Here is a 19,807-nt window from a genome sequence, read left to right as displayed (position 1 = left end):
ACCACTGGAAGTTTTTATTTTCACCTGAAAATTCTGTCAGATTTTAATTTATTTCACTTATGGTTGTGACTGTTTAGAGACTTTTACTTCTAACCACTGGAGGTACAAATATGTGCTAATGACTAGTATCAGATTAATCATATATATATATATATATAATCAAAATGTTATAATACCAAAATATTATCCTAACATGTATGGCGAGGCTAACTTCAGAACAATCAAACCAAACCAAGATATCTCTTCATTCAAAAAAAAGAGAAAAAGAAAAATACTTGGAGGGGTTTGTGATCAGGAGCTGAATTTTAGCACTTGTACTGGGACCTATGTTAAAAAAAAAATCATCATGTAAAGAGAGGAAGTGGCCATATTGCTAAAGAGAAAAATAACTCAAAAAATAAGATTGTGTAGGGCACCTGCGTGGTTCAGTTGGGTAAGCGACTGCCTTCAGCTCAGGTCATGATCCCAGGGTCCTGGAATCGAGTCCTGCATCTGGCTCCCTACTCAGTGGAGAGCCTGCTTCTCCCTCTCCCTCTGCCTGCCGCTCCCCCTGCTTGTGCTCTCTCTCTCTGTCAAATAAATAAATAAAATCTTTAAAAAAATAAGATTGTGTAAATGTTTCTTAGCAAAAGCTTGGGAAGTCATTGGGGAGATGGTTCTACTCACTATTCCATTTGGGAAATGTCTCCTATCAGAGGAGATGGATGTGTAATGCCCTTATACTCCAGTGGCATTCAACAGTTAAGACCACCTGACTAATGTCACTCAACCAGTCTGTAATTACCAAGAAACTTCAAATACAACACATTTCTGTAGCTCATCCTACAAGACACTATGACGACCAGCCAATGTGAGCCTTTTTGTGCACCTGTCAGTTATAATTCTGAATGTAAAGCTAAAGACTGGCATCTGGTTCAGTTTTCATTTTCTCATAGCTTGGATAATGTGGGTTATCACCCAAATTCTTATAGCCTCATGGAACTTGGAAAACATTACCTTTAACCCTTAGGATTAACTTCATTGCCACTTGAAGGATTTCCAGAGTGATCACGAAGCCCTCACTGTGGGACATGCCCAGCAGTTAGGCCCCGGCAGAATTCAAGAGCTCTGAAGGAAGGTAGACTTAGGTTCAAATTCTGTATTTGCCATCTCCTTGCTCTTTAGAGAGACATTTTAGCTAAACAGACCTCAGTTTTGTCATTTACAAGATAAGGATATACAGACTTCCTATCTCATTCACTGTTTTTATTTTTTAAAGTTCAATGAGATGATCTAAATTTTGAGGCACATGTCAAATATTAAATAATGTTAACTTACTATTCTGCCACATCTAATTTCTCATGTAATTTAATATGGTAAAGGGCATATAAAAAAGTAAACAAATATTCTTGATTGCACCCCCTCAGCAAACACATATACAGACACATTAATCCATAAGTTACCATTTTGTTTGATAAGAAAACATGATATATTCAATGAATGAAAACAGTTTTGTTCTACATAAGTCAGAAATTTCAGCGTAGAGAAAAAGAATCATCACTTCTGTGTCTCTAATGTCAATTCACAAATTTGGGGCATATACATGAACTCATTTGACTGACATACCAGCCTGTTAGATTTAAAGGAACACACACCAAATCACTCATAATAAGCATTATAGCTTTAAGGAAAATATCTCCACTTTATATCATCCAGACAGAATTAGAAACTAGACACTTCTCAGGAGATTATCTTCAGTTTTTACTAAAATATACTAAAACAACTATTTTACATGACAGAATGAAGAGATGCTCAATATATGGTGAAGTTTGAAATAATGACCTTATCAATTCTAAAACTATACACATATTTTAGACCACAGAGTTTGAATATAACACATTTCTAAGCCTCTCCTTATAGCAAACCCAGAATTTCATTCTTTTTGCTTTTTTAACTTCAAAATACAGAGATTATTCTAGAATGACTTTTTCAGATTTTAGTTAAAAATCTCCTTTTCCCAAGTTCTATAAACCTTTTGATTTAAAAAATTATACTAGGGTTTACTCAATCAAAATCTGCATAAATATATTATGTTATCTTTAAAACAATGTCAAATCACAAACAAGACATTTAACTGACAGAGTTCCTTTTATTTTTCCATATGAAAATGAAAGAAATTTGCATGAAAGATCTCCCAATCTTCAGCTCTCCCTGTGGTTTGCTAATATGTTTGCAAGTGGCATTGCACCTGCTTTTATACAAACATCTTTGATGCCTACAACATCCAATGCATCAGGGTATTGTCAAAGAAATCGTTGCATAACAAAGAGCTCATATGGATATAATGATACGCTCCATGATTGAGCACCTGACCCTACAGTGAGATATTTCTCAGATGAGAAATCCCTCTTCATGATCAATGTGCCTTCCAAACTTTGGCCAATCTGACATGCCCTTAGGCCATCTGTCTCCTCTGGACATTTGGGTGGATTTCTCAATGAGTGTTTGTGCTTAGGGTGAAGTGTGTCTACTCCATCTCCTGATCTTTTCACCCTGTGTGGAAAACTGGAACATCTGACCTTAAAAATCTCAATTTTCCCTCATGCATGCATGCTGAGTAGGTCGTCACTAATTCAAGAAATATTTTTGATTACTGACAATATAATCTCTGATTTTACATTTTTTTCACAAACACAATTTTGTGTTTTCGTGTACCTTCAAATTCCTGCCCTATTTAAATCAATTAACTTTATTTTTTTAAACTGATACCGTATTCCAGGACAGTATTTGTTGTTGATATGTCCATTGTACTGGTCCCAGAAGCATCATTAAGAAAAATTCATGAATATAATTAAGGACAAATCCTTCTGAATGTTGACAGTTTTATGGTCATTAGGTTTAGCATGGCTTATATGATAAGATAATTATTCCTTGAAATTAATAAATCGACTCAGAAAAGCTTTTTGGTTAAGTGTTTTTACTGAAGTTGATATGCTTTCATCGGTCCTAAAGCAGTGACTCTAGGTAGCTTATGGACCCAGATAGAGAGACTGAAATAGCAAGGCTCACCCTAATGTGGAAGAAATACAGAGCTGGGACAGATTTGGACTATGGTATCACTCAATACAGTTTATCCACTTCGGCTAGTACTCAGCTTACATGTCTCCTCCCACAGGAAGCTGTCTCTGAATTTCCCAAACACCTTTAGATGCTTTTTTTAAAATTCACTTTTTCCTTCATTGTACCTTACCTATGTCATTTTGATAGCACCTGTTAATATTACCTCAGTTATGTGTAGCTTTCTTTCTTTTCAGTCTCAGAGCCTTTGGGCATTAAAGGATGTGGCTTATATATCTGCATCTTCGGTACCTTATCCATCTGGCATACAGTAAGTGTGAGAAGTGTATGTTGATTAAATAATAATAGGATTCTTGTTGAGTCATATGATTTGGAGTTCCTGCTTTAAATAGGAATTTATTAAACTGCACAAAGTATTCAGCTTTTGAGTCTGATCAATAACATAGACTTGGCCACTGGGAATACAAAGACTTGGGGAAAAGAGCTGTGTGCTTCATATCATCAGTCTGTGATCCGAGTCCCAACTCAAGGAAAGATGAAAGTAATATTGCCCAAAGTAAGAATGATGAAAGTTGAAAAGAAAGCTATTCTAGAACTCATTAAAACAGAGCTGACGCTGATCATTTTAGGTACTCCAATATACTGACATGATTAGTTTATAGAGACTATGCCTACATTTCTGCTTCCCAGCTGTATTTATGCTAGAGAGGTCATATTACTGGCATGTAAGGTAGTAACCTTCAGTGGAAGGAATTTTACCCATACAGACTCTAAAATCACAAGTTAAATCTGAAAACATATGTTCCCAAAGCAACAAACAGAATTTTATATATTCAGTTAGAATATTGGTGGGGGTGAACACTCTCTGGAACTAGTAAGTTCAGTGGAAACAGTTCATTCACTAACCTATTCACCATTTCAAACAAGCCTTCATTAATTGTCATTATCTGTATACATGCTACATATTCCCTTCTGACATCTTGCTCAACCCCTTCTGTACAAGGCAATCTCTACTGCCGGAGTGAAACATTCACACACTGAGAACCCATTTCCTATAAGGCTTTATAGCTACGATTTGACACCAAGTTTTGCAAGACTCACTATAACCTTAGTCTTGAGATTCATATAGATGAACTACACAATTACCTATTATTTTTCACCTACCAGTAACTGAAGTCTTGTAAATGTTTTAACACAGACTTTTTAATACATATGTTGGTACCCTAGCAAAACTGTTACCATAACATAACTATATCATTGGACGTCCTCAGGAAAAGCCCAATAGAATGGTGACGGGTCCATTTTTTTTTAACAGTTATAATTAACATCAGTGCAGCAAGTTATGTTTACCTAACCATAGCCATACCACTTGTGGAGTCTGAAGCTAGCCCAGTCCCACCTACCAGCTATATGGTGTTTCCTATATATGCAGTCATTCTGTTACATAACTTCTGGAACCTCTATTCTCAAAGCCTGCAATCACCACAATCCAGTGGGGGCAAATTTCTGTATCCACTAGATCCAGTACGCACTATCCACAAAGTGACTGTTGATGCTCAGACTTCCATGTTCTTAATCCCCACCATCACTGGTAAATGAGGAAAGTAAAAGCCACGTATCCTTCTCACAATTTATACTCTTCTACATGACGCTGCCCATAATTTTCTGTAATTTCTGACCCATATGACTATAATTTCCTCCCCATGCCAACAACATGCTTAAGTACTCCCACGATAACTACTCATTGATTACATTCAGGTAGCTAGCCTTTTGTCACTTCCTTCCACATCTACCTTACATTCCATGATGCTTCATTTGAATATTATCCTGAATTTCATTGCCCTTATGATTTTTCATCTCATCTATTCTAGCAAAACCCCAAGCCTGCAGGAATTGAGCTGTCTGCTTTTTCTATGATATAATACCCAGATAATAGAACACTAATGAAAAATACCACATAACAGGGAAGATCAATTCCAGTATAAATATTAAATCACTAAGCTCTAATCAACCCTAAAAACTTCCAGCAGTACACTACAAACTTGACATCTTCTCTCAATATACCAGAGGTACCCGGAACTCAACATTTCCAAACCTAATCTAGTAAAACATTTCCCATAAATCTGTTCTTCTTCCAGTGCTCTTTTTCAGTAAATGGGCCCACCTTTTATCTAAATAGGCAAACTATAAACCCTGCATCATCTTTGATAATCTCCCTTTTCTAACCTTCAACATTAATTCTTCTCAAATACTTGTTGATACCATGTCCTAAATATCTATCATTTTCCCCATATCTTCCACAATCACACTAGTCCAAGGTAATATCATCTTGCCTGAAATAGGTCTTAGGAAAATCTCAACTGTATATCTATGGTTTATTACCTATTATCTGTAAGCTTACTAGACTGTAAGTGTCATTGGACCAGTTTTTTTGTCCATTTTTACAATTTTTTGATCTCTAATATTTTGCATTTTTTCTTTGCTTATAGTGAGCACTTGATAATTATTTGCCGAATGAATGGGTGAATAGATAAATGAATACAATTAAACATAAATATTATCACAATAACCATATTCACATATGAAGTATTAATATCTATATTATATAAGAGAAAAATTTGAATTTCAACAAAAGCCAAAGAAACAAAGAATTATTAATTTGGATTTCAAGTTTAGGTCTTCTCAATTTCACTAACTTTAACTCCTGAGTATCGCTCCGTTTTAGCACCACGATGTATATCAAACCCATAGAATGTTTTCATTTTTTTATTTTTTATTTTACTTATGAAATAGACTCAGAAAAGTATGTTCAATTCTTAATGTAATTATCTATGAACATAACAATAATAATAACAACAACAATAATAATAGTTCCTGAACATAATAATAATCCTGTGGAAGACATCCTAATGCTTTTAAAAATATACCATTCACTGCAACTACTTTCACAAGAAATATTTTAATTTTGTAAATGGAAATGTTTATATAGCTCATACTCCAAATTGACTGATAATAAAATGTATACAAGGTAATCATCATGCAAAAGGAAACTGAATTAGAGCAGAAAATAACAAAACTAACATTTTTAAGCCATCACTATTATTTTCAATCATTTATTGAGTGTTTGCCATCTTGTAGACATTGTGCTAAGCAATTTACGTGTGCAGTAAAATAGGAACTATTATCATCCCTATTTTACAGATAAGAAAATTGAGAAATAGAGCAAACAAAGCCAGGAGCCAAATCCAACCTCTATGATTCCAGAACCGCACTTAACATTCAATTGCCTTCCCAATAAGTAATTAAGTCTTTCATTTTCAGCCATTACTTAGTGAAAAATCGACAAAAACACTTTTTACTACTAACAGCATCTGATAATGAGACATTTCAATTATAATCAGATGGAGAAGGAGAATACTATATACATTATGAAACCTAGCTTTTTCTGGATATTTAAGGAACAAATTGTTTAGTCTTACCCATGAATTCAATCCCCAAGTGGTCTGCTACACCAAAGTCAGCATGTGAGGAAGAGAAACAGAAAAAGAGAAAAGGTTAGAAAAAATCCCACACAGAATTCAATGCTTCTAAGACAGACCTTTCAAGGCAAAGAATATGTCTTTATTTTAACAACCATTTTTTGAGACAGATAATTTACAGAGTGCCCACAATTAGGGGTGCTCTGAACTCTGACTCGTATCTTCCAATGGCCTGGAACTTTAAATGAAATAATATTGCATTAATTACCAAGTATGCTAAGTATAAATTTGGCAAAATGGAAAAGAAAAAGAAATGGGAAAAGAAAAGTAAAAGAAACAAAAAAAGTTCACACAAAGAATATGGGGGGATGGGTTAGCCTGGTGATGGGTATTAAAGAGGGCACGTTCTGCGTGGAGCACTGGGTATTATGCACAATGAATCATGGAACAGTACATTAAAAACTAATGATGTAATGTATGGTGATTAACATAACAATAAAAAGTAAAAAATACATATTTTCAGAACTCATGATATTTTATGTAGAATAACTACTTGTTCAATATAAATTTATCTGGACCTCTATGTTAATAATATGCCAGTAAAGAACTGCATGAAACCGTAACCAGGCCCTCTTCACCTTCACAAAAATGACATGATACTGGATTTTTTCCCCTTTATTTGTTAGATGAGAAACCTGTGGTTCAGTGAGACTAAAGTCTTACACTGTCCCATATGAGGCAGATCCAGGGCACAAATCCAGTCTGTCCGACCCGTCGGTCTTAGGACTATTAAGCTTGGCAGTGTTTCCTATCAAAAATGCATGACAGATGTGTCTATGTCTGTTTCCCGTGCATGTGGACAGCTGACCATTTTGACCCACTAATAATGTCTGTCTGTGGTCACAGTGATAAACCCGGCCTGGCTATACCCAGACATTCAACCATAGAGGTTTGTTTATTTAAATGGTGATTTCTTGGGGCGCCTGGGGGACTCAGTCGGTTAAGCAGCTACCTTCAGCTCAAGTCTTGATCCCAGGGTCCTGGGATTGAGCCCTGCGTTGGGCTTCTTGCCCAGCAGGGAATCTGTTTCTCCCTCTCCCTCTTTCTCTCTGTCTCCTGCTTTCTCTCTCTCTCTCTAGTTCTCACTCTTGCTCTCTCTGAAGTAAATAAATAAAATATTAAAAAAATAAATGGTGCTTTCTTTTAATCATTCAGTTATTCACTCATTCACTTTTAAAATTCATTGAATTATTTAATGATGGTTTTTGCTGTAGTAATGTATTTCTTAAATGAGAATACATGAAAAAAAAGTATTGCTACAATTGTATTTGTTTCTAAGACTAATTACTGGGCTTCCTTTTCTGAATTTTCTATTTAGAAAAGAAGCTTTTCTTTTTAGAAAATACGCATTTAGTTATCTTGACTATTTTAGAGCCTTTCTTTTTTGTGAATAATTCATTTTTTAATTTTATTGTGGTAAAATATATATAACATAAAACCTGTCATTTTAACCATTTTGAATATACAATTTAGTGGCATTAATTACATTCACAATGTTGTGCAACCATCACCACAGTAATTCCAAAACTTTTCCATCACCCCAAAGAGAAACTGTACCCTCAAAGCAATAATTTCTCATTTCCTTCTCCCCCCAGCCCCTGGTAACCGCTAATCTACTTTCTGTTTTATGAATTTGCCCATAAGTAGTTCATTTATAAAGTAATTAATTGAAACATGTCTTTTATAGAAAAAAAAGATGGTAACAATGCTTTTTTTGAAAGTAGATGCATTACTTTCTTTACATGGCATTTTTTTTTTACTGCTTACTATATACTATGATAGATACCTAACATACTTTCATGAAAAGACAGGATTTTTGTTCTCAAGTGATTCAGAAATCAGAGGGAGCCCACAGAGAAAAAGTGCTGTTAATATTTTGTACTAGTGCTATAATGGAAAACCAGAACGTGTGCATTGGAAGGGGCAGCCAACGACGCATAAGCTTGCTCCCGGGAGAAACAATATGCCATGTGAAAGAATAGAATTGTAGAAAAGTTGCAAGACCATGTTTGGGTTCTTGTGCGAATAAGAAGCTTCCTGATGGTGTGCTCTTGGGGCCCTCGAGAGACAGCTATGGTATTTAAAAACAGGGATTTTAGTGAGATTACCCCTCATGAACCTAAAAAGAAGAAAAAAAAGATTAGGAATAAGAAATTTTGTAAACAATCGGAACAGATGTGCAGGAAAGAAGTCAGAAGAAGAAAGTATACTGAAATATGGGAACAGACCAAGATGTCCATGATATGACTAGGCAGTTAGAAAGCCAGTAGGCCCTCAGCCTGGTTGAACAAGAACTCTCTAGGGGAGCTGAGGTGGCTCAGAAATGACTGTTTGTCTGCTGTTTGTTTTGCCAGAAAATAGAACCAATGGTCATTCTTCATTCTTTCCCACAGCCTCGGCAGCTCCACTTCTATGTGTGATGGGGGAGATGGAGAATCAGGCTTTGTGAGTCTGGAGATTGCACCAAGAAGTGAGTGGCATGCTTGGTAAATTTGAGGGCAATCTGAAGTTTTTATGCCACAATAAATTCAGGACCACTAGAAAAGGCAAACCAGAATTTGAAATTTATCTAAACACTGAGAGGTAAGGAGAATTTTTTTCAAGATTTTATTTATTTATTTGACCGAGAGAGCAAGCACAAGCACGGGGAGCGGCAGGCAGAGGGAGAGGGAGAAGCAGACACCCCAGTGAGCAGGAGCCCAATATGGGGCTCAGTCCCAGGACCCTGGGATCATGACCTGAGCCAAAGGCAGATGCTTAACCGACTGAGCCACCCAGACGCCAGAAAGTTAAGTAGAATTCTTAAGGAAAGGACAACTGTCTTCTCTTAACATGCAGAAAAGTTACATCTAATTATTACAGTTGCAATTCTCAGAAATACTACCAAGGAAGGTGGCATTTATATTCTTGAATTTTATAGAGAAATTATTTTTTAATTTTTGTAATGAAGTTCATGAAAACTGACACCACTGAAACATACAAATAAAAAGATTGTTTAAAATCTCTCTCTCTCTCATGTGTGCATACACACACGACAGACACACAAACACACACACTTCTATCATTTTATTAAAGTGCTAAAAACCGTGATCATTATTACAGGTCTAAAGCAACCAACAAGCTTTGTTTCCACACAAAAGGATCAATGAAAATCCATGAAGAACATGATGGAAAAGCAATTAATTTTGACTATTGAGTCATATACAGAACATAAACCATAATATTTCTCATAACCCTTCACTGGTTTGCCCTTTCTTTTCTTTTTCTTTTTTCTTTTTTTTTTTTTTAGAAAGGAGGGTGGGAGAGTGGAGGGAGAGGGAGAGAGCCTGGGCATGGAACCTGACATGGGGCTCGATCTCAGCACCCTGAGATCATGACCTGAGCCACAATCAAGAGTCAGACACTTAACAGACTGAGCCACCCAGGCACCCCCCTCACTGGCTATTTCTTAAAGCAAACAGCCTTCCCGGAGATATTCAGGCCTGCATGAAAACAACAAGAGGGATATGATGAGAATTAATCAATTAATTTTTCATTTATTCATTCAGTCAACAAAGTACATGCCAAGAATTACACAGATATTGGGGTAGAAGAGGAGGCATATACCTTAAGCAAAAGCAGTTTGATTTCCCCTTTCATGGAATGTATTAGAAAGTGCAATTTCTATCTTTTGAACAGTTTGATTAACTTTTTCTGTTCTTAATTCCCTTCACTTGTGTCATCCATCCCTCTACCTCCCTCCCCTCTGGCAACCACCAGTTTGTTCTCTGTATTTATGAGTCTGTTTCTGTTTGTTTGTTCATTTGTTTTGTTTTGTTTAAATTCCACATATCAGTGAGATCATGTGGTATTTGTCTTTCTCTGTCTGACTTATTTCACATAGCATAATACCCTCTAGGTCCATCCATGTTGTTGCAAATGACAACACCTCATTCTTTTTTTTATGGCTGAGTAATATTAACATCTTATGGCTGAGTTTGATTAACTTTTATATATAAAAATTGCAGTTCTTCTGGAATAATCACCCCTTTTGATTATATAATAGTGGCTAATATTTACTGAGCATTTACTATTGCCAGGAACTGCTTAAAATGTTATTTTTGCAGACTTAGAGGATTGTCAGTATCCTCATTTTGCAGATGAGGAACAGAGACATGGAGACGGGCCCAAACCTCCCTTCCACTGCATTGTTGTAAATGGTGGAAATGGAATTCAAACTAGGCAGCTGGACTCTTAACCACCAGTTACATATACTCAGGGTTTACACTTGCCCTCCCTGTGAAGGAAAAGCAAATTTTTACAAAACTATCAGGTAATGAAATGTTCAGGGAGGAATTATTGAATCCACTTAAGAGAACAAATTATTTTCATGTATCCTCAGGCACTGTAGAAACAGGGCTTTTTTACTTGTTCACCCGTAGTTGCTTGATAAAGTGCCAAATATAAGCTAGGTGGAGGGGAGGTTCCCTCTCTCCAAGGAACCAAACTGGCAAATCATTAATATTTCTTCATTGGTTACTAGGGAGTTCTCTTCTGATGAGGCTGGTCTAATTGAAGTGATGTGCTTGAACATACAGCAAGGGGTATATAAAGAGTTGTGTCTGAATATGTGCCAAACATTGAACCAAATAATCTCATAATTGGGAATATACTTAACAAATGACTGCAGCCCTGCTGCAGAACTGATAGATCCTTTTTTTTTTTTTTTTTTTTTTAAGATTTACTTATTTGAGAGAGAGAGGGAGGGAGAGAGCACGTGCAGGGGGACGAGGGGAAGGGCAGAAGGAGAGGGAGAGAGAATCCCAAGCAGTCTCCTTGCTGAGCACAGAGCCCAATGCAGGACTCAATCTCATGACCCTGAGATCATGACCTGAGCCAAAATCAGGAGTTGGACGCTCAACTGACTGAGCCACCCAGGCGCTCCTAGACCTGAAATATTGAGATTTGAGGGTGAGGCAGGTGACCAGCACAAGGCTGGAGGGTGCGGCAAGACAGTCCCTCTCTAGGTACTGGTATCCTGAAGGGAGAGGGATATTATTACATTATCCTTTTTCCATCTACTTAATGGGACTTAGGAAATGAATTGCAGGTCAGATTCCAAACTCTGTGCTCCCTTCCCTTGTGAAATATATATTTTTATCAGCACTCTACATTCAATTTTAAAATTTACACATGTTCATAAATAAAGTTTAGAAAGTAAAACATGATATTAATAAGAAATTGACACCTCTCTTCCTACCTCCTAAAAGTAATTCCTGTTCATTTTTCGTTCTAGCTTTTTCTAGTCTTTCCTCTGTGCATCTAAAAAGTTAAGGCCAATTTTACACAAAATCACCACGCATTATGTGCCTGAGTCAGAGGACATCCTGTGGCCATTTTAGCTCCATCATCCCAATGCCCCTCTCTCTTTCATCATAGCAGAATTGACAGCTTTTTCTACTGTTGAGAGTAAGCCTTGACATTATTACTGTGGCCAGTCACACACCAGACAGGTCATCAATCACGGAGAAGCAAAATCACTTTTCCAGAAAAGTACACAGACCCGTTCTCCTTTCCATGGGCCTGTTATAAAACATGGCCTCTTTATTTTTCTTCTCAAAAGCTCAATCACTGATTCCTGTTAAACAGAGACACCTTTATTTCACATCCTCTAAATAAGAATGTCCATTTGTAGCAAAGGCAAGCCGTGGAGACCATGCCACATGTTGATGCCGTGAGAACTCAAGATGAGCATTCTATTTCATACAGTGAAATATCGAAACAGGGTTACAACAGGGGTTTATGAGTGGCCACCTGCCCAGCTGGCTCCTCAAAGATGAATCTTGCCTAAGTAGCTTGTGGAATTTTCCAGTGAAAACATCTTGGAGCTTGAGACTTAAATCTGATTCCATGTTCACAATAACTGATTGAAGAATTGAATGAGAATCAGCATTGCATAGAATTCTTCATTCAAAAAAGATACTGCTTTTTGATTATATGATTAACGATAGTAAATTTGTACAGCTGAATACACTAAGTAAGTGCAGTAATTCCCCCAGCATCTTCTCGTATTTTATTGGCTTTCTCAGCTTCTCATATTTTCTCAATGGGTACTTCGACACACATTATTTCATATAATTTAAAAATTAGCCTGTTAAGGGTAGTGCTACTGTGCACCATTTAACAGCTGAAGAAAATAAGCTTCTGTGAAAACCTAAAGGTCATATTTGGAGGTTCCTAGATTCTTAGGGTGGAAAAGTATCTTAAATCCCAGGGTGAAGTGTAGTTGCTTCTTTTCCTCGCTGAGTTATCACTGCAGCCTCTCACAGAGTCTGACATTTTGTAGATGCTCAATAAATATTTATTGAATGAAATGCTATGTGGGTCAGCCCCTTTGCCCACTGCAGATGATATTCCTATTCCTTCAGAGCACACCCAGCCTGTTTTCTGTTACTTCAGTTTTTGAGGATTCCAAGGAACATGACATCTCTGGTGGCAACTCTTTCAATATCGAAGAAACAATATCTACAAATGTTTTTAGAAAATTTTCCCAAATCAAAGTACATTTAGTTACCACTCACATGGGTCTATAAATCCGAAGTCCAAAAATGACCAGGTTATTACCTGAAAAACTCCAACATACGTACATCATCGTCACATGATTTTTGTATGTAACTTAGGATTCATTTGAATTATCAGGAAAAAATGAGCGGTGGCCAAGAAAGTGCAATTTATGATAGGCTGGAGTAACTGTTTTGGCCTAAGGCCAAAAAAAGCACGTATGTTGGAAGCTTATTCGATAATAAACTACAAAGTTAAACTATCATGCTGTCTATCAGGCTATATTTGCCACCTGAGTCTTCCAGATTTCCTGGGCATTTCCAACAAACACACACACACATTCTATATTTGGAGTTATATAGTTTATTCTTCAGTGAATCATGAATCAACTGCAGGGAAGGAAAAAAAAAAACAGGTAGTTTTTTTCCCCCCATTTTACCATCTCAGTCGAGGGAGGTCTTCACACAGGTGGCTACTCATATAAGAAGTTCTTATTTTAATGTCTCTTAAAAAAAAAAGAAGAAGCAATTTGATAGCCACTAGAATTACAGAGCGTAGAAGTGTGGAACACGATTGTCATGCAAGGCTATGGAAAAAAGCCTCCACAGGAAAATTTGCAAGAAAAGCCTTGGCGGAGGCTTTTCTCCATAGCCGTGCATGACAATCGTGCTCCACACTTCTACGCTCACCCCCTGCCTCTTTTCCATACACAAACTCAGCTCCACCTAGGGAATGAACGGAAGTGTTTCAACACAACATGCTGCAGATATTTGGAAAGCTGCTTTCTCTGGCTCATCTTTTCAGACTCAGCTCAGGCTCCAGATATTTGGAAGCGCTGCTTACTCTTGCTCATTTTTTTAGACTCAGCTCAGACAATACCTCGAGTGGTGTCCTTCCCAGTAACACTTTGCTCTTTCAATTCTATCTTGTGGTCATTTACCCAGCAATCTCACCTTCTTCTGGACTATGTTCCCTATCTAGCAAGTACTAACTGCTCAAAGCATTTTTGTTGACTAAATACACAAATGAATGGATAATGAGCATCCAAATAAATCAATCAGTTTATTTGTTTGAATGCATTTATTCATGGTGCCTAATGTTTGGTATGGTTCTTCTAAAATGATACATAAAATCAGGCAACTGGGAAGAAAATGTGGCAACCTAATGGTTTCTGTTGTTAATTGTGTTTCATTGCTTCATTCTGACAAAATAACACATTACAATATTGGGAACATCTTAATTTAATATTTAATTCTGTAAGTTTTTTTTTTTAATCAAAAGCTATGGTGTGGGAATAGTTTCATAGCTTACGATCCTTACGCTGGATATTTCTGTTACCGAATTTAAAAGCCACATCAATTTATACTTATAAAGCCCTGAACACCTGGGAATACTTGATAATGAGCACAACAGAAGACACACTTGGGCTCGCTAATGGATTAATTTATTACTTTTGCAGACTTAAAATGTAGCAATAGGATGAAATTTTTTTCCTTAAATGCATAATCAGCTGAAAGTGTTATTTGTCTCATTTAAATGCAAAGAACAATTCTTCTTTTGCTACCTGCTTCCCAAATCCATTAAGTAGTTAATAACATAAGGACTAATGTAAGCTGCCTTTATTTAATAGAAATAAAGAAATAGAAATTAAACTGGCAGAGCCTTCTCACAACAACGGCTTCCCCCAGAGTAGCTGGATTATTCTTAGTAGAGAAGAAAAATCAAGGGAAGCTCCTTTATTTAAAAAAAATGGAAGAAACCATTATCTAATTTTGCCCATAATTAGCTGGGACCTCAATCGAATCCGCGTACTTTGAAGTTCTTCCCCTTGTTCTCCCACTACCTTCTTCCATAGACTTGATAACTATATGTATTTCCTAGATACTTAATGGAAATAATCATTCTGCTGGGCGTCCAGTTAGTGAGATTACTTTCTCAACATGGTGTGCAGATGTCAGAAGCTGAATATGAATGAATCTAGAAAATTCTAATTTTACATCACTTAGACATTAACAAGGCAAATCAACAGAATCTACAGCATCATTCCTCTAAACTACCATCTACAAATGATATATACCTGAGAGTCTATATGACAGCCTCCTGGCGCATCCTGATAGCATCCTTCCTAGAGAGAGTATTTTATAGTGGAGGAAACTAAGATTTAGAGACATGCATGAATCTGCTCAAGATGGGAGCATCTGATTTCATTAACTCATGCTGCTCTCACCCACAGAAAACTTTCCACCTTGCCTTGCAGGCCATGTACATCAAACATTAATGATCCAACCCCAGCCCGCTTCTCCAGCCCTACCTTCACACTATCCAATTCCAATGCCTCACCTTGCATGTGCCCTTTGGCAAACTCTGGAAAGCATGTCTTTTCCCACATAATGTCTCCAATAGAGAAAGCGTTTCACAGAATCTTTTAAGTGTATGAGCTCTTAAGTGTCATCACACTCCTACCTTAATTATTGGAGTTACTTGTTTACTCGCCCAGGTCCCCCCAAATGATAGTACATGACTTAATAAAAAGATGATACTTAATTTCTTTTTATATTATAGATTCTGAGATCTTCCTGGCACAGAGAGAACATTTGATTAAATCAAGAAAAACTATACAACTGCAAGGATTTTTGAAGCTTCACTCCAGGTGATCTCTGTGGCTGGTAGTTTGTTCTATCCCTTCCTCCATTGCTTTACAAAGAAAAGGTCTTCACAATAAAAAAGAGAAAAGGAAGTTTCTGAGTTGCAATTTCTTGGCCTGGAAGGAACTGAAATATAAAATGATAGATTTGATAGTACAGACAGAGTCAGACTCCGCCCACAGGTCAGTATGTTAGAGATTTTCTAGGAAGGGCAGAGAGGAGGAAAGCCCAAGAAACATGTACACCTGCTTCAGCAAACCATGCACTTCTTACTATATCCACTGTTCCAATTAGAGGAAGTGAAACAGGTTCCCCAAATAGGACTGCCTTGAGCTTCCTAAGGACAGCCCTGGGAGGCACCGAGACCACAGAGCAGCCCATGCCCACTGCTCTCCCAACGTCAGCTTCACCCTGAAGGATGGAATGCCTACAGGTTCCTGACAAATGGGCCTCAGATATGCCAGGGAGGAAGAGCTATGCAGACCAATTTATTCCCTCCACACCTGATGGGCACAGTCATGGACAGCGTGACATAGATGAGCTATGAAGTTGGGAAGACAACAAGATGTAGCAATGACCTCTGCAGACTGAAAACATGACAGTAATTAGGACATCTCAGCAGGTGCCAGCAGGGATCGGAAGGGCACAGGATTCCCACAAGGCACAACCTCTGCCCTCCTCCAACCGCACCGATGTCTGGGCCCTGCCTGAGCCATGCCTCTTTCCAGAGCTCGGACACCAACCTCAAGGGATAGGAGTCAGTGATAGACTGTGATTCTACTTTTCTCTCACCCAATGGAACTTAAAATAGAAAATGAGGAAAGTGAAATTAATATAGCTTAAATTTTGTGAAGGCTTAATTTAAGCAGTGGTAGCTCGGCACACTTCACATGTCTTAAATTCATTTAAAACCTACAGCAATTTTATGAAAACCTACAGCTGTTTTTAACCCCACATCAGAGGTGAAACTGAAGCAGATAGAGGTTAACAAGATTCCTCAACTCGTGACTGAACAATGCTGGGATTCAAACCCAGTTTTCAAGTATTCACTGTTTGAACTCACTACACAAATGGCCTCTTATGCACACCCGCTCCATATTTTGTAGACTGAAATTTGTTACTGCTACAAAATTAAGAAGCTGATTGATTAACTTATTATATTACAAAATTAGATGCAATTACACTGAACTCAATATCACCATGTTGTCCATAAATTTTACTCCACTTAAAAAATCTTCTTTTTTAAATTGGCATTTCTTGACCTTGAAAAAAATCGAATATAAAATAAAGCAATTTGTATGGTAACTAAACAAAATATTTAAGCAGCTAGCTACAAAGGAATTTTCAACACATGTAGTGGGATTTCCGGCTGTTAAGCACTTATTATTCTTATTATTGAAATGTTCTTCTATGCACATTTGATATTAAACCAAACAATTTTACCTAGTGTCAAATCAGCTTGAATTTTGTTTTAAGTCATTTTCCTTTTCTTCATATTAATAGATGGATGGTAAATCCTAGATAAAAGGTTGAGAGCCATATGTGATTTAAATAATGACATTTTTTCCCTTGTTCAAACTAAGCCCTCTCTAGAGGAAATGAAATCATTTGCTCATTGCAGGGACTAACTAGTGACAACAGCTCACTAGGGTCCACAAATGTCACTCAAAGATATGGGTAAGAGGAGTGAATTGTGTGATGGCTGTTGACCCCATCACTCTGAAAGGTTACATAACTGCAGCAAGCCAAATTCTCCTTTACACCAACTTCATCTTTTCCTTCCAGCACTAACATTCAATGGCCTCCTTCTTAAACTCTTCAGTGGCAACTGCTTGAAGCACCCTCCAGAGATGGGGATAGATGATCCTCCTCCTTGATTTCTCTCATGTTCCTCTTTGACTACCATTCTCTCTCTCTCACCTCCTTGCAGTTCTTCTAACCCAGAAGCATTCTTGTTCCTTAGAGCCATGGACTGACTGCTTCTTCTGTCTTAATACTCTTCCTCCGGATATCAAGATGATTCAATCTCTCACCTCCTTTCAATTCTAATGGCATTTTTAGCAGACATCATATTATATAAAACAGCACTTCTTATCTCCCTCACCCTACTTTTCTTTACTCCTTAGAATTTATTAACATAGGAAGTATTACTGTATTTCTTTGGTAATTTTCTATTTCCCTCCCCATTCCAAACTAGAATATAAAGTTCCACGAGAAGGGGCTTCACTTGTGTATTAGTTTTCTAGGGCTGCCATAACAAAGTACCAGAAACTGGGTGACTTAAACAATAGGAAGTTTTTGTCTCATAGTTTCCGATGAAGGAGAATCTGTTCCATGCCTTCCTGCTAGCTTCTTGCGGCTGGCCGGCAATCTCTGAGCTTCCTTGGCTTATGGATGCATCATCCTAATTTCTGCCTTCGTCTTTACATGGTCTTCTCTCTGTGTGTATGTTTGTGTCCAAATTTCCCTTTTTATAAGGACATTTTTGTCATATTGGATTAGCGCCCACCTGAAGGACCTTATTTTAACTTGATTACCTCTGTAAAGACTCAATCTTCAAATAAGGTCACATCTTGAGGTACTGGGGGACTTCAATATATGAATCTTGGGGCCACAACTCAACCCATAACAACCCTATATATATAATTCTTACAATTATTTATTGTCTTATTTTAATATGGTATGTGCATATATATGTACACACACTCATTATCATCATCATCATCATGACATTATTTTTATAACCTTCAATTCCTGCTAGTTGATCTCACTTTTTTCAAGTAGGAAATCTACCTTTGAATTTTTAGCAGTTCTTCATGAATTAATATTAAATAGCCTTCCTCTTCTCATTCGACTTGATATTGAAGAATAATCATTGTTTAAGAATCCTTCAAAGTGAACTTTATTTGTTCCTTACAAATGCATTTTAATAGCTCTTTGGAAGGCAACAGCATCATCTACTGTAATTCCCCAAATTTCAGAATGCTGAAATTTAATATCTTCATTGCACTGTGGGCTGTATTGTCTTCCCTTTCAGGGATGCTCCCCGTCTCTTTCCTTCTGAATCTTGTGACAAGCTTACCTGCTGTTCTTTTTCTTCTGTTGTAACCACAATCCATTGGTTAGATTAAGCTCATTAAAATTCTGCTCAATCCAGAGTGCTTGTTCAGGTCTTGGTGAGTTTCACCACATAACTAGAAAAGTGATTTTCAATTCTCTAAGTTGTTCTGAACCCAGAATCCCACCCAGGAAACAAGATAAAAATGGTAGAAGATTCATTTCTCTGGGGGTAATGATGAAGGACAGAACAACTAGGGAATGTTTCCCAACTGTGAACTACCGAACATTATATTAGAATCAGCCAAAGTACGTGCTAAAATGCAAATTCTATGAGCTGTATTTTTAACAAAATTCCACCGTAAGTTTACTAAAGTCTCAGTGTGTATATATGCATGTGTGCATGTATTTGTGGTAGCTTCAGAGTTTGGGTGCATTAATATTCCTTCACAGTACATTTTGTGGTTGGCTTTCATAGAAACATTCAAGATGGCTAAAGCAGAACACATGCTGTGTTGCATCTTTCTTATTTCAAGCACTTTTTTCGTCCTCTTGCTAATATACTTACACTCCCCCATGTCAATTTTTCTGTCTTGCGTATTGCAAAGACCTGCGGCAAATGATACATTACCTTATTCTAATTGCTTTTACCTTTTCCCAGTTTATCCATTTTCCCCAATTTCTGTCCTTCTATCACATATTTTTTACAACTTTTAACATCGATGCTCTTTTTTTGCATGCTCAGGAAGGTTTTAATTCTCCTTTGTGCCTTACATGTGTAAGCACATATTGATATTTTATTCCAGCATCACAACTTATTTTGTAAATCAACCATTCCCCATTTTCAATCATACTATATATGTGAGAAGGGAAATCATTTGACCTCATCAGGAAGACATTTGTTGAGTAGGAAAATCCCAATGGACTATGGTCCATTTGCGGCACCAAGAGCAATGATGTAGCTCCATC

The 19,807-nt window shown here is 37.1% G+C and overlaps 1 protein-coding gene across 10 annotated transcripts in view; it reads right to left on the bottom strand.

Annotated features, from left to right (window-relative positions):
• The window catches only part of NRG3 (neuregulin 3), a 1,141,239-nt gene that overhangs the window by 147,547 nt on the left and 973,885 nt on the right, over window positions 1–19,807 (bottom strand). For 7 of the 10 annotated variants that reach the window (XM_035724305.1, XM_035724300.1, XM_035724303.1 and 4 more), the window contains exon 4: window positions 6,537–6,563. In XM_035724305.1, the coding sequence (XP_035580198.1) occupies window positions 6,537–6,563 (27 nt within the window). The remainder of the gene's footprint in view (window positions 1–6,536; window positions 6,564–19,807) is intronic. The other 3 variants (XM_035724301.1, XM_035724304.1, XM_027596527.1) reach the window with 1 other exon arrangement.

Source organism: Zalophus californianus, chromosome 15, assembly GCF_009762305.2.
Source record: "Zalophus californianus isolate mZalCal1 chromosome 15, mZalCal1.pri.v2, whole genome shotgun sequence".
NCBI lineage: Eukaryota > Metazoa > Chordata > Mammalia > Carnivora > Otariidae > Zalophus > Zalophus californianus.
Note: the sequence above shows the minus strand (reverse complement) of the source record. Positions and strands in the feature narration are given on the sequence as shown.